Genomic DNA, 16511 nt, shown 5'->3' on the forward strand with positions numbered 1-16511 from the left:
AAAACCAACACCACCATCATCGCCATTAAAGACAAAGATCCCCCGTATATCCTTAACAGACTGTTGGGGAAAATGCTGTTAGCGAGCACCTATGAACGGGTGGCAAGCACCACGCCCGGCTGCCTTTGTCTCCCCAGTGTTGATGATTACACATCAGAGCAGGTACTCATTTGAGGCCGAGTCGACCTAGGGGAAGACCTTGACCGGCTCAGATAATCGTCACCGGTGTTGGCTGCGAGCGGTAATCGAATTCGGGTCGTCGCGCAGCGCGCCAACCCGCTACGCCACCGCACCCCACACCACCACCATCACCACCACCACCATCACCACCACCATCATCACCACCACCATCACCACCACCACCCCAAGAAACCACCGCCACCGCCAGGGCCCGCAAACACCCGGTGGGCCGGTCCCATTCCGAGGGCCGGTGGAGCCGGTCCTTGCGGTGAAATTGCAAATGTGATCACCGTAAAATAAAATTTTTTAAAAATATTGTTAAAATATTTTATCACCTTTTCATGTGTACGGTTGATCGCTTATTTACGCTCTCGGTTGGCATACTCGGCAGTCCCCAAATACATACAAATATGTCACCGGCTAAAGCCATTTATTTGTTTTTGTTTGGACCCAGCGCAAAAGGGGCCAACGAGATCGAAACGCAAAAAACCACGCGAACCACGCCGTCACGTTACCACCGCGTCGCAACGCCGCAACAATAACATCCTAGCTGGGATTTTATGCGAGAGCGCTTTACATTATAAATTGTGCATTAACAATTATTGGCGGATGGGGAAGAGGAATGGGGGGAGGTTTGAGTGTTCGGGGAGGGGAAGGGATGGCAAGGAAGGGTGATGATAGGGAGAGGGGCGATGTTAGGAAGGGGGAGTATCTTCTTGGTTCTTTCGGTAAAGTCACGTAGAAGGGAAATAATAAAATGATAAAAATAAAACATAATAAAATAATTCTCATGACGTTTCGGCCACAACGCAAGCAGCCGTCCTCAGGTGAAGAACAGGTCTGTCGGAAAGACAGCGTCTGAATGTCTTTCCAACAGCCCTGTTCTTCACCTGAGGACGGCTGCCTGCGTTGTGGCCGAAACGTCGTGAGAATTGTATTTTATTATGTTTTATTTTTATTATTTCCCTTCTACGTGACTTTACCGAAAGAACCACAAAGATGAATCCCTGCAGTCACGAAAGCTTTAAAACGAAAAATTTAACGGGGAGTATGTTAGCGAGGGTGACGATAGGGAAAGGGAGATGGGGCGAGGTTAGGAATGGGGGGAGGATGGTTGAGGTTTTAAGGACGAGGACGGCAAGTAGGAGAGAGGAGTACGCTACTGAAACATCGAGCAGCTACTGCAGAGCCCCAATGCGAGGCCCGGTGTGTTAGTCCCAGTCAGTCACTGACCACCGCCACCGCCACCCTCACCCGAGCAGCACCTTCGCTCCACATTAACAGGCGCGCGCGCAAAGTTCACCCGCCATCCCCCGCCCTCCTCACCTTCTTCTCCTCCTCATCCTGCTCCTTCTTGAAGTCCAGCTCGTAGGGGCTGTTGAGGTCGTTGAAGAGCCCCACCTCCTCGCAGTTCTTCAGGAAGCGCGTGGGCGTGGGCGTCTGATCTGTACCACCCGCACGACCCGCACAGACACAACGAGAGTGTTGCCTTCAAGAGATGTGTTGGGGCAAGCAAGCGCCTACGGAGGCCTTTACACGCTTTCTATTAACTCACTCTGTCTGTTGTTGTCGTATCCTCAAATCTTGTAACTCAATTTTAACCCACTTCCCCATGTGGTATCGACTGCAAACTTGGTATACGTATGTCTCACTGATGACAACACTATATTCTATCATAAAAGTTGTGTTTCGCCTTGGCTCTAATTGTCCACGCTCAACTCACGTTGGCTGTAAATCACCACGGCCGCTAACGTTGTGGCAAGCCTCGTGGCCACTTCCTGGAGTTCTGCCATTAGTCGTATGGTACATTGTGTAAATCGTGTTTTAAAAAGCAGTATTTTTAAATATTACTGATTTTTCTACCTACGTGACTTTACCGAAAGAACCGACGAGTATGGTTGTGTCGGGCGGTGGCGGCGGCTTTAACGACACACATTCACTCACATTCACTCCATCAAACCCAAAAACCTCTCTCTCGTGGATAATATTGATCGCGAAAGCCAACCACGTGTTGAACTGACGCAAGGGCTGGAAGCACAAGTGAACCATCTACTCCGCAGAGGTCGCAACCGGGTACCCGATACCCTCACAATTCAAGTTCCTAGAATCAACCCACCCACGCCTGCAACATGGCTTCATCCCAGAGGTCGCAATCGGATATCCCGAAACCCGTACCCTACCCGTACCCGGCTGGGTACGGGTAGGGTACGGCCGGGTACGGGTACCCGTTTGCGACCCTGGTGCGGCCGGGTACGGGTACGGGTTAGGAATCAAAACCCGTTTGCGACCTCTGCTACTCCGTCTTCTCCTTCTTTGCGTGGTTGATGTTGGTGCAAAGCAACAGCTGTGACTTGACGTCGAGGTTGTTGAGCGAGATGGACGAGTCAGGAGTAGCGAGCAGAGTGGGGCATTGCTGTAAGGATGCCCCCCCCCCCCCGTAACACCTCTGTGTTAGTCTGTTCATCTCTGTGCGAGTCTATGGGTCTCCATGCGAGTCCATGGGTCTCTGTGCGAGTCTATGGGTCTCCGTGCGAGTCTATGGGCCTCTGTGCGAGTCTATGTCTCTGTGTGTGAGTCTATGGGTCTCTGTGCGATTCTATGGGTCTCCATGCGAGTCTATGGGTCTCTGTGCGAGTCTATGGGCCTCTGTGCGAGTCTATGGGTCTCTGTGTTAGTCTGTCCATCTCCGTGCGAGTCTATGGGTCTCTGCGTGAGTCTATGGGTCTCTGCGTGAGTCTATGGGTCTCCGTGCGAGTCTATGGGCCTCCGTGCGAGTCTATGGGCCTCCGTGCGAGTCTATGTCTCTGTGTGAGTCTATGGTTCTCTGTGTGAGTCTATGGGTCTCCGTGTGAGTCTATGTCTCTATGTGTGAGTCTATGGGTCTCTGTGGGAGTCTATGGGTCTCCGTGCGAGTCTATGGGTCTCCGTGCGAGTCTATAGGCCTCTGTGCGAGTCTATGGGTCTCCGTGTGAGTCTATGTCTCTGTGTGTGAGTCTATGGGTCTCTGTGGGAGTCTATGGGTCTTTGTGGGAGTCTATGGGTCTCCGTGTGAGTCTATGTCTCTGTGTGTGAGTCTATGGGTCTCTGTGGGAGTCTATGGGTCTCCGTGCGAGTCTATGGGTCTCCGTGCGAGTCTACGGGTCTCTGTGGGAGTCTATGGGTCTCCGTGTGAGTCTATGTCTCTGTGTGTGAGTCTATGGGCCTCTGTGCGAGTCTATGGGTCTCCGTGTGAGTCTATGTCTCTGTGTGTGAGTCTATGGGTCTCTGTGGGAGTCTATGGGTCTCTGTGGGAGTCTATGGGTCTCCGTGTGAGTCTATGTCTCTGTGTGTGAGTCTACGGGTCTCTGTGTACGCCGACGGGTCTCGATGCGAGGGGGCACCGCGGGAGTCGCTGCAAGCTTCGCCGAGGGGCGGCCCTGCCCGCAGTACAGAGGGACGCGGGAAAAGCCACGCACGGAGAAACCGCAACCCACCTTCGGTGTTATGGCTGCGCCGGATTAACGGGAAATTAAAGACGTCTCGAGAAATCGGGATCGCAAGAACCGGCCAAAAACAACCAACCAGAAACAACGATAGCACGGGCCCCCCCCACCCCCCCCCAGCGTCACCCCCTCGCCCCCCCTCCATGGGGGCAGTGGAGGGAGAGGGAGCGCCAAAGAAAGAGCGTGAGGATTTTTGTTGTTGAAATAACGGGAGCTCAATAAGTCTCTCAATTGACGAACGCAGCCGCCCGCTGCCCCGCCGTTGGGAAGGTCTCACAATGGAACTGCCCGGCGTGGCTTTTGTAGGGATAAAGGGGGGGGGGGGAAAGGAAATAAATAATTTAACAAGGGGAACAAAAGGAAAGGAATTCGCCGATTGTTCCACGCAAAGGACAAGAAGAGCAAAAAGAAATCCAAGGACTTGGAGCTCGCTGGCGTGCGTGCGTGCGTGGAGCTGGGCTTGGCAGGAGCTGCAGCTGCTGCTGCTGCTCGCTGAACAACCAGGAGGAATTCCAGACATTCGGCTCCGAGTGGAGAGTCACTCCTCTCTCGCTCGCTTCGCCCCACGCTCCCCGCGTCTCCCAGCGGCTCCCCTTCGTTAAGAAAGCCGGCTACTCAGCGCCTCTCCTCGCCATTCTCTGGCGCTCTCCCTTTGTGCCTCCTCCTCATCCTCCTCCTCCTCAGTCTTCCACTCCTGTCGCTTTATTTGTACAGCGCCCCCCCCCCCACCCACCGAGCCCCCCCTCTCACGCCAACCGCAAAGCACCACCGCGAACCACAACTAGCAACTCCACCACCTCAATCACCACATCATCAACATCACCAATTGCACCACCTTCACAAGCAGCAGCAGCTCCACCACCAACATGACCACCACTGTCAACATTACCATCACCACCATCACCATGTCTATCACCACCTCCACTACCAACATCACCACCACCACCTACCACAACCACCACCACCACCATCACCACAACAACCGCCACCACCTCCCACAACAACCACCACCAACAACATTACAAACACCACGCCCATCATTACCACTATCTCCACTACCACCACCACCACCAACACCTACCACGACAACCACCACCACCTCCCACAACAACCACCACCAACAGCATTACGAGCACCACATCCATCATTACCACCATCTCCACTACCAACATCACCACCAACACCTACCACGACAACCACCACCACCTCCCGCAACAACCACCACCACCACCACCACCCACAACAACCACCACCACCTCCCGCAACAACCACCACCACCACCTCCCACCACCACCACCTCCCACAACAACCACCACCACCTCCCACAACAACCACCATCACCACCTCCCACAACAACCACCACCACCACATCCCACAACAACCACCACCTCCCGCAACAACCACCACCACCACCACCACCCACCACCACCACCTCCCACAACAACCACCATCACCACCTCCCACAACAACCACCATCACCACCTCCCACAACAACCACCATCACCACCTCCCACAACAACCACCACCACCACATCCCACAACAACCACCACCACCACCTCTCACCACCACCACCTCCCACAACCACCACCACCTCCCACAACAACCACCATCACCACCTCCCGCAACAACCACCACCACCACCTCCCACAACAACCACCACCACCACCTCCCACAACAACCACCACCTCCCACAACAACAACCACCACCACCTCCCACAACAACCACAACCACCTCCCACAACAACCACCACCACCTCCCACAACAACCACCACCACCACCTCCCACAACAACCACCACCACCTCCCACAACAACCACCACCACCTCCCACAACAACCACCACCACCACCTCCCACAACAACCACCACCACCACCTCCCACAACAACCACCACCACCTCCCACAATAACCACCACCACCTCCCACAACAACCACCACCACCAACATTATTACGAGCACCACGCCTCTGGCACAGGGCGAGTGTCTAAATGCACGCCGTGGTCGTGCGCCTGGCCGGGAGGCCACTCGGAGGGAACCTCGGAGGCCTTGGTCAAGAGGCTTCTCATACAGACAACAAAAGACATGGGGGGGGGGAGTAGAGCAGGGGGGGGGGGTGGAGGGGGTGACCCCCACTCACTTAGAGGCGACAAAGATGCATTAACACCGGCGACAAAAATAAAGTTTTTTGTGTTTAGATCGCGTTATTTATAAATGTGTCGTAACCCTCCACCAAATTGAAACTTGAGTCACTACCTATGAGATCTTCACTCAAAACTGCTTTAAAGGAGTTGTACACCCCTAGCTGCCAGTGCTATTCAGTGACCTAAAATAAAATGTTTCGCTCCGGATGATCGCTACAAAGTATGACCTGTGTTTTGATTTAGTGTGCTGATCTTAAAGGTGCATTGAAAAATTACAATACTCCGATTGATGCTCCTGCTGTTGTGGAGTGACTCATGCAGCCAGCTATGGCTGCAGGGTTTTGGTAGTACATGTTGTTTATGCCATTTATTGTGAAAATTCCGTCAGTTCCTATGATTGCTTTTTCATTGCCTTCATGGCTTTATTTTGGTGATTTCGAAAAGTGTATTGGTTTAGCCATGTTTGTGTTGTTGTAGTACAGAGTTAGACTGATGGCCTTAATCTAAGTTGTCTTGTGGTTGTTGTTGTTGTTTGACTTGCATCCCACTGGGATTTTTGCACACAGCGTTGGTGTACGGTGTTTTTTCTGAAATATTTTTTGCTGTCTTTTCTTGGATTTTCTGTTTGCACTTAGTCACATATTCACTTTAAGATGTTTTTTTGTTCATGTTTTTGTTTTTTGTTTGTTGCAGGTTGCACCCGATTCAAGAGCTGAATGGCTCACAGGGCTATACCTAATAATGAACTTGAACTTGAACTTGAACCCGACACGGCCAATCAACAAAAAGTATCACGTTGACAAAACACAAAATAGTTCAGTAATCGTCAAAACCATCAGCATGAGCTTCACCATCATCATCATAATAACGCGATATAACCCAAAAACTTTATTACGAATAATATTGGTCGCGAAAGCCGACGTGTTAAACCAGCCGAGGACCGTCGCGCCAAACGTTATCCACGTGTAGTGGTGGCGGCGACGGTGGTGGTGGATACGCGGCTACATTCCCTGCGTGTCTCGGCTCCACGATGCTGCTGGACGGAGGAGCGCGCGCGGGAGTGGGGGGTTAATTGGCCATACTTCGCCGAGCTGAGCCGCGGACATAAGCGGCCCCCCCAGTGGGATGGTCATCAATGGTGGCGGATGGCGGCAGCAGCAGAGCCGCGTTCGTTTATATCCGTGGAATATTGCACGCGTTGTCAATTGCATCGTTATCATTAATCGTCATAACCAATAGCATGAGCTTCACCATCATCATCATCGTAATGATTATAATGTCACCTTTAAACCGCTACGGCCAGCACCACTCCACGCCCAGTTTGGGGAACCTTGATTCGAACATAAGGTGGTTGTCCCGTGTTTAATTATGAATGTCATTATTATTATCATCATTGTAATACTGATTGACCCAGGCAAAGCCTCACCGCGTCGCGTACGAATCCCGATTGAGCAAATGTCGGTGTTATTTCTTCTTTTTATCTTAAAGTTTGGACCGTGGTGACATCACGGGAGACCTTGTGCTTGCGGGCCAAGCAGGCGGGCGCGTAGGATTGTTTGATTGCCGCTGTTCACACACGCGGCGGTATTAACCAGGGCTGCCCCGGGATTCGAACCGCGGGCTGCGTACACCGCCGCTGGCACCAACCCTCCCCGAGCCAATTGCGAATTTTTTTTTTGCTTTAACTTTAGAATCAGAATCTTTATTTATTGATACCAGAGGAGGAATCCGATGAGCTACAAAGCTAATTTTTTTTACAGATGTCCAGTAGGGACACGGGGTTTGAATGTTACATCAACAAACAGTACAAAAACACCGATAGGAGTGCAACGTAGTGGAATGATTAACAAGTCACTTAAAAAAACGTATACAAATTAAACGAACCAATTTTGTTTATGATAATTGTTTTTTACCCTTCTATCTGGCAACAAAACTGACACCTTTTTTTACAAGGAGTCATGTTTGCATAGACCACAATACCTGCAGTCATAATGCAAACAAAAAACATAACTCTGATAATGTATGCACTAAGGAAAGCTGTCTCGGGTGTGGACCAATCAACTTCAAGGACAGTGCATACATTATCAGAGTTATGTTTTTGTTTACATTATAACTGCAGGTATTGTGGTCTATGCAAACATGACTCCTAGTAAAAAAAGGTGTCAGTTTTGTTGCCAGATAGAAGGGTAAAAAAACAATTATCATATTTTTTACTGGCAAATGAGGTTCCAATGGTGTAAATTTTGTTTATCTTACTAGGTGAAGCCCACTGAGCTCTTAACGTATTTTTCACAAGCGCCCCGACTATCGCAAACGATAGCTCAGCAAAAGTGGCTCATCGGGGGGACATTTATTCGGGGCGGCAAAACAATCCAAATAATCTCAACTCTGCTGCGGCCAAATTTCGATTTAAAGCTTTCGTGACTGCAGGGATTCATCTTCTTGGTTCTTTCGGTAAAGAAATAATAAAATAATAAAAATAAAACATAATAAAATATTTTATCACGTTTTATTTTTATTATTTTCAAAACCAGTCAAAAAAGGGGCGGCTGCAAAATAATACAAATAAAACATAATAAAATATTGAATCATGTTTTATTTTTATCATTTTATTATTTACCTTCTACGTGACTTCACCGAAAGAACCACGAAGATCTGCTGCGGCCTTCGCCGGCTTTGACGGGCGCCGCTGCAAAACTTTAAAACAACTCGCGGTCAGAAAGGGGCGGCTGGAAACGCGGAGCGGAACCCGGCGTCGTCGGCGCTGCCAGCCAGGCGTTCTAACCTCGACTTCAATAACAAAATCGTTGTTTTTATTTTGAAAAGCACCGCACGGCCGCCATCACCCCCACGCCGCTAGCGTTACACCGGTTTTGATTTGAATTTATTTTTTATTTCCCCACGCAATGGGGGAGGTGGTGGTGGGGGTGCGGAGGATGAGGGAGATGGGGGGCGGCACTACTGTACCGGCATCTCGGGGTACCCACGGAGAGAGCCGGTAGAGTCGCTCGCTACGCCGCCGCCGCCGCCGCACCGGGACTGCCAAAAAAAACCTCGGCCGCCAAGCGGCAACTGGATCCGGCAAAACGATCCGCACAAATAACAGGTCGCACCTGCGGCTGCCGAGACGGAGCGGGGAGGGGAAGGGGGGGGGCCCTACCCACGCATCCAGCCCCCCCACCCTCCCCACCACCACCACCCCCCCACCTCCCGCAACGCTCCTCTCGTTGCAATTTTTTTTTAAACAAAACAAAAACCAGGGGCCCTGTTTAAAAATGCGTTCCGCTGCTCCACTCCCCGCGGCGGCAACGCGGAGCGGAGCGGGGCAATGAACTTGGCGGCGGCGGCGCGAGTTGGTACTCCGGGACAGGGCTAACGCAGAGGTCGCAACCAGGTTTTGATTCCTTACCCGTACCCGGCCGCACCAGGGTCGCAAACGGGTACCCGTACCCGTACCCTACCCGTACCCGGCTGGGTACGGCTAGGGTACGGGTATCGGGTACCTGATTGCGACCTCTGGGATGAAGCCATGTTGCAGGCGTGGCTGGGTTGATTCTAGGAACTTAAATTGTGAGAAGAGACAAGACGTTGGGAAATGAGTGACAAACAGTTACTCACCAGTGACTCACGGTCTACCCGTACCCGGCCGCACCAGGGTCGCAAACGGGTACCCGGCCGGGTACGGGTAGCCGGGTATCGGGTAGGGTACGGGTATCGGGTACCCGGTTGCGACCTCTGACATGCCTGCCGAACCCTGCCGATCATAACCCCTCGATGGTTGGCTCGCCCCCGTTCCCCTCGTGTCCCCTGCTCGACCCTGGCCATCTCAAGAACTTGCCGCGGACACTCACTGCGTCAAGGCGGCCCTCGATCCAGAGGAGCTCCGCGAGAACGAGATGAGACGAGGGAGAATGGTGACCACGTGTCAAGCAGCCCCCCTCCCCCCCCGTCGAATCGACACCGGATCTCCTGGGAGCCCGGCAGCTCTGGCTAACACCGGCCACGGCACCGGCTGGGCAGGTGAACCAGCAGGGGCCTGCCACAGAGTCTAAACTAAACTACAGCTTTTTTATTCTTTGTGTCTTTCGGTAAAGTAGGTATCTACGTGACTGATACAGTTCTACTGCTGTATCCTTCTACCTGATGACGATTGCTTGCGTTGCGATCGAAACGCCGCGACTTATTATTTCTTTTTCTGCCCACGTGACTTTACCGAAAGAACCAAAGAGGATGGATTTCTGCAGTCACGAAAACTTCAAATCAAGATTTGTACTGAAGGACCCAAAGAATATTCTTAGGTTTTTTCGGTTAAGTCACGTAAGTAAAACATCAAAATAAAAATAAAATAAAAATAAAAATCACGACGTTTCGGAGGCAACACAAGTCTCCGTCATCAGGTGGGACCGTCACAGCCGAATTAGCTGCATCAAGTGAAGCAATGATTCAAGATGTAATCCCTTATAAGCAAGTTGAAGGGAGGTGGAGAGGGGGGGGGAGAGCTTATCAGACTGTGGTAGCCAATGAATGGAAACGTATCGGGAGGGAGGAGGAGCGTTTCCATTCATTGGCTACCACAGTCTGATAAGCTCTCCCCCCCTCTCCACCTCCCTTCAACTTGCTTATAAGGGATTACATCTTGAATCATTGCTTCACTTGATGCAGCTAATTCGGCTGTGACGGTCCCACCTGATGACGGAGACTTGTGTTGCCTCCGAAACGTCGTGATTTTTATTTTTATTTTATTTTTATTTTGATGTTTTACTTACGTGACTTAACCGAAAAAACCTAAGAATATGAATCTTTGCAGTCACGAAAGCTTCAAATCTAGACCCAAAGAATATTAATTCCTGCAGTCACGAAAGCTTTGAGTACGAATGACTTTTTTTTATATTTCACCAGGTAAGGCCCACAGAGCTACGTAGCCCATTTCGATTTAAAGCTTTCGTGACTGCAGGGATTCATCTTCCTGGTTCTTTCGTTAAAGTCACGTAGAGTGGAAATAATAAAATAATAAAACTAAAACATAATAAAATAATTCTCACGACGTTTTGGCCACAACGCAAGCAGCCGTCCTCAGGTGAAGAACAGGTCTGTCGGAAAGACAGGTGAAGAACAGGTCTGTCGGAAAGACAGCGTCTGAATGAAACACCACCACGCTTGGCAGCGTATATACGTAGCCCATGCTCAGAAGCGAGCCTGTCGATCTACAAATGACAGCGTCTCTTGGTTTTGTCGGTAAAGTCACGTAGAAGGGAAGTAATAAAATAATAAAAATAAAGCATAATAAAATAATTATCACGACGTTTCGGCCACAACGCAAGCAGCCGTCCTCAGGTGAAGAACATGTCTGTCGGAAGGACAGATGCTGTCTTTCCGACAGACCTGTTTTATTTTTAAAAAATTTACCTACGTGACTTTTTAGCGAAAAAAACCCGAGAATATGGATTGACCACGGCCAACGATGATCACGACGACGACGACGACGATAATTGACATTCGGCAAAATGTGCGATACGACGACGTTGGACCGTACGACACGCGCCACGGGGTCGTGATATCGCAACGACATTGTAAGTCTACTTTTGTTTGGGTGCACTACTCGGGACCCTCTTGAACAAGGGCGACCCCCGACCCCCGCATCCCGTCTACGCGAAGGTGGGAAACCCCCGCGCCTCCACGCGGCCGACGATGCCGACGACACCACAAAACCCCGCAGTCACCTCCCGTCTAGCGGCACGCGTAGGATCAGAGGCGTCGCCACTTTGGTCCGACAATTTATTTCCTCGCGACACGATTGGTCGAGTAATGGAACCGATATGAAACTGGTCGCGGAATCGTGGCAGGTGGCGGCTCGCAACTGTAGGAGTTGAGAGTTCAAATCCTGGTTTGGTGGGGTGGGGGGGGAGGGGGTGACTCAGCCCATCATCCGTCTGGGGTCGATAAAATATCCACCACTTTGTGTGAGGAAGTCAACAGTTGGTGCCTCCACCCGTTCCACCTCCATATGAATGGGGAATTTCCACCACTGGCTCAGGGCTTATTTGCGGTAATTGTTGTTAAGGCGCCCGACGTGTTTTTTATTGTAAAGTGATAGGTGCGTGGGCCACAGGAACGTGGAACTTCCTCGCACCGGCTCATTGCTGGGAAATAAATTAATAAAACGGGAGATGAGCGACCGGACTTGACGCTCACGCGAGAAAGTGAGCGAGTGAGCGAACGAACGAGCAAGCGAGTGAGCGAGCGAGTGAGTGAGCAAGTGAGCGAGCGAGCGAGTGAGTGAGCGAGCGAGCGCCCATCGGCTCTTTCCGCGCGACTCAACCGCGATCGGGACGGGACGAACCGGACGGACACGGACGAGGCCGAGGAATCCGGACGTTTGATGAGACGAACAGAAAGACGTCCGGAGAGGGACGGGGGGGGGGGGGGGGGGCGGGGGGGTTTATGAACCGGGGCGAGATCGGACGGCAAAGCGAGGGGGGGGGGGGGCGCAATCCGGCGTCGGCTGTAGGAAATACCAGGGCTAATGGAAACCAGTTAGTGACGCAAAACGCTTTAGAGGAGAAAAAAAAGAGAAAATATCACTGCACCACCCCCAACACTATACGGCGCCTCCGCCCGCTCCCCCCCCCCACTGAACCTCTACCAAATATACAAAGAGGTCAGAAAGCATCTGATTAACAAGCCCTTCAGACTCTCCTTCCGCTGCTATTAAGGTTTCAGAAACCCGGTAGAGGCAGGGGAGTGGGGGGAGCGGAGGAGGAGGGGGGTTTGTAGAGCGCGGGACATTCTTTGGGAGCTTTTGCCGTGGGTTTTTAACTTGATCTAATTTAAATAAAAAAGCAAAACCAGGGCCCAAATCCCAGCCGCCAACCCCCCAACCCCAAACCCTCCCCCCCCCGCACCACCGGCCCAACCGCCAACCCACGTAACGGGGTCGAGACGAACCATGTCTCGTGACTGCGGTTTAACGCGTGCGGCGGGCGAGCATTCTATACTTTATGCTTGTTTCATCGATGTTTGGCGACTCGCTTTTGCCATTCCATCTACGTTGCACTCCTGCAGTTGTTTTGGTCGTTGCACTGTTTGTGGATGGAGCCTGCCAACCAACCCCCGTGCCCGGTGTCAAACAAAGAGCTTCGTAGCTCATCGGATTCCTCCTCCGCTCGAAATAAAGCTTCCGATTCTGATATCGGAAGGAAACCCGCACCAGCGTGTCGGCCGCTCGCGCCGGAGATGGGATCGAACCGCGGGCCTCTGGATCGCAAGTCCGGCGTGCCGACCGTGACACCAGCCACAGAATTTCTCGACGCAAGACTGCACACACACACACACACAGGACAAAGGTTCCTCCCCATATGGGCTTGTATCAGAGGTCGCAAACGGGTTTTGATTCCTTACCCGTACCCGGCCGCACCAGGGTCGCAAACGGCCGGATAAAGGGTACACGTACGCTACCCATACCCGTACCCTACCCGAAATGAGTGACAAACGGTTACTCACCGGTGACTCACGGCCTACCCGTACCCGGCTGCACCAAGGTCGCAAACGGCTACCCGTACCCGGGTAGCCAGGTATCGGGTAGGGTACGGGTATCGGGTACCCGGTTGCGACCTCTGGCTTGTATAGACTGTTGGGGGCATACGGAGTGCAAGCATCCGCCGATTAAATCGATGCACGAGGCCTGTAATTTAGCACATTCATTACGAATGTTCTTTTGTTATTTCAAGAAAGCTTTGGGCGCCGCGGTGGCGAGATGTCGACTACCTCGTCTGGTATGCAGGAAGTCGTGGGTTCATACTCTTTGGTTCTTTCGGGAAAGTCACGTAGGTGAGAGAGAAATTTTTTAAAATCTGGAATGAAAAAAGTCGTGGGTTGTATCCCGACCCTAATGCCAGTTCATTCGGAGTTTGCGTGTCTCGCTCCCCGTGGTCGCGTGGATTTCTCTCCAGGTCCTCCGGTTTTTCCACCTCCACATTTGGAAACATGAGTTGAGTATTTGGCTGCGAAAAATGATACGCTTTAAGTCACTTAGTTGAGCTATCATTTGTGGCCAGGTCGCTTCTGAAAGAGAGCTACAGAGCGCAGTGAGGCATTATCTGGTAAAATAAAAAGAATAAAATACGTTTAAAAAAATCTGAAACATTATTGCATATTCTTGGTTCTTTCGTTAAAGTTACGTAGAAGGGAAATAATAAAAGAATAAAAATATAAAACAATACAATTCTCACGAAGTTTCGACTGCAACACAAGCAATCATCATCAGGATGACGTCGTGATAATGTTATTGTTTGACATTTTCATTATTTTATTATTTCCCTTCTACGTGACTTTACCGAAAGAACCAAGAATATGAATCCCTGCAGTCACGAAAGCTTTAAATCAAAACAGCATTGCAGTTTAACACGGAGGCTTTCGCTAACCAATATTCATAATAAAAGTTTTTGGGGTTAGATCGCCTAAGTATAAATCTGCCGTAACCCTCCACCACCCAACACAGCCAATTACTAAGAGATTTGTCACAACAACAAAATGTCAAACAGTTATTACTTCAGCCCAATGGTGTGTTGGAGAGTAAATCCACAACATTTACATTTACCCTGCCTCTACTGGGTTACGCGATCTAACCCCAAAAACCTTGATGATGAACATTATTGCAGTTCGCGACAATCACGATATCTGGCAAAAAACCAGACACGGTTATGGTGGAGCGAACGCCGTTGGATATAATTACAAGCTTCCGGATGCTTGTAATTAACACGAAGGGACAGAGAAAGGAACGGATGGATTGGAGGACACATTACGCAGGCAAACGGCATCATTTACACCAGGCATGTCCAAAGTCCGGCCCACGGGCCAATCACGGCTCGCGGTCAGATTTCATACCACTTTGCATTACGTATAACTCCTGTTTAAAATGTTCACGAGTACACAGATATTTAACTCATGGAAATTTAAGGCATTCTATACAGTCTGTTCAATGTTATCTGACTGAATGAAAGGCAGAATTGTGTTTTTAGAGTTGTTCTGAGGGGCATATATTTGGTCACATTGTCATTTGAAAAATAAAGGTAATTGTGCCAATTAATTTGTTTTATAACAGTGTGTATTTTCACGTAACTTATGTGGTAAAAAAAATGTCAGAAGGCACTATTGGCCCCCGGGCATCTTCAACTTCATCAAATTTGGCCCTCTTTGCAAAAAGTTTGGACACCCCTGATTTACACTGCTCAGAGACACAAGTGGGTGAGCACAAGTCACGGCTGTAAAGGGGACGATGGGCCTCAGGTCAAGAACGGCAACGGAGTGGAAGCCAAGCGATGGGACGTTCCCGGGAGGGCATCCACGGGGGAGACGGAGCGATGAAATCAGTTCGTGCTCGCAGACGCTCCGGGTAGATTGTGACATCGCATAGCATCGCTCGCGAGAGGTGGCGGCCGTGGCTTGGGAGAGAGAGAGGCCTTCATCCAGCAGTGGATCGACCACGGCCGATTGATGCCGACGGGCGAACGGTCCACGGTTTCACCGTGTTTCACCGTGGACCGCAGCGCCGCAGAGCCGTGAGCGTCTCGGCAAAGCCGGACGCTGGTGACCGTTACACACGGCGGAGACGGAGGGTCACGGAGCGACTGCGCGTGGGAGGACGTAGAGAGAGAGAGGGAGGGAAAGAGAGCGAGGGGGTGCGGGAGAGAGAGCACCACCTCTACATAACAAAAAGGCTCAGTCCCATTTACACGCACCTTTACATCAGCCGCACCTTAACAACTCTTGGAACCTCCCAGTTCAACCAGTCTACACAGCAAAGGCTCATTCCTAGCAGCGGTTTCAGCCGCACCACCTCTACATAACAAAGGCTCAGTCCCATTTACACGCACCTTTACATCAGCCGCACCTTAACAACTCTTGGAACCTCCCAGTTCAACCAGTCTACACAGCAAAGGCTCATTCCTAGCAGCGGTTTCAGCCGCACCACCTCTACATAACAAAGGCTCAGTCCCATTTACACGCACCTTTACATCAGCCGCACCTTAACAACTCTTGGAACCTCCCAGTTCAACCAGTCTACACAACAAAGGCTCATTCCTAGCAGCGATTTCAGCCGCAGCACCTCTACATAACAAAAAGGCTCAGTCCCATTTACACGCACCTTTACATCAGCCGCACCTTAACAACTCTTGGAACCTTCCAGTTCAACCAGTCTACACAACAAAGGCTCATTCCTAGCAGCGATTTCAGCCACACCACCTCTACATAACAAAGGCTCAGTCCCATTTACACGCACCGTTACATCAGCCGCACCTTAACAACTCTTGGAACCTCCCAGTTCAACCAGTCTACACAACAAAGGCTCATTCCTAGCAGCGTGCTTCAGCCGCACTGAACCTCACAATAATAATATCCAGGTGCCTGCCTTGACTCCTCCCACCCTCAACCAGTATATATATACAACGACTGTTTTCTTGAAAGTTCTCATTTACTTGATACAACAGCAATCGTGCTGTGACGTTTCCACCCGAAGACGGAAGCTTGTGTTGCCTCCGAAACGTCGTGATTTTTATTTTATTATTATTTTTATTTTACTAATTTAATTTTTTTACCTACGTGACTTTACCGAGAAAAAACCTAAGAACATAAAAATTGTACGTAGCCAACCGTGCGGATCCGACGGCAAAGGTCAGGCCTAACCAGCAGCGGCGCTAGGGGCTCAGGGT

At 50.8% G+C, this 16511-nt stretch overlaps 1 protein-coding gene across 4 annotated transcripts in view; it reads right to left on the minus strand.

Annotated features, from left to right (window-relative positions):
• The window catches only part of LOC133358345 (cyclic AMP-dependent transcription factor ATF-7-like), a 124310-nt gene that overhangs the window by 22071 nt on the left and 85728 nt on the right, over positions 1-16511 (minus strand). For all 4 annotated transcript variants that reach the window (XM_061576625.1, XM_061576624.1, XM_061576622.1 and 1 more), the window contains exon 5: positions 1507-1625. In XM_061576625.1, the coding sequence (XP_061432609.1) occupies positions 1507-1625 (119 nt within the window). The remainder of the gene's footprint in view (positions 1-1506; positions 1626-16511) is intronic.

The sequence above is a fragment of the Lethenteron reissneri genome, chromosome 61 (genome assembly GCF_015708825.2).
Source record: "Lethenteron reissneri isolate LAM-NWPU_2019-01 chromosome 61, ASM1570882v1, whole genome shotgun sequence".
Taxonomy (NCBI): domain Eukaryota; kingdom Metazoa; phylum Chordata; class Hyperoartia; order Petromyzontiformes; family Petromyzontidae; genus Lethenteron; species Lethenteron reissneri.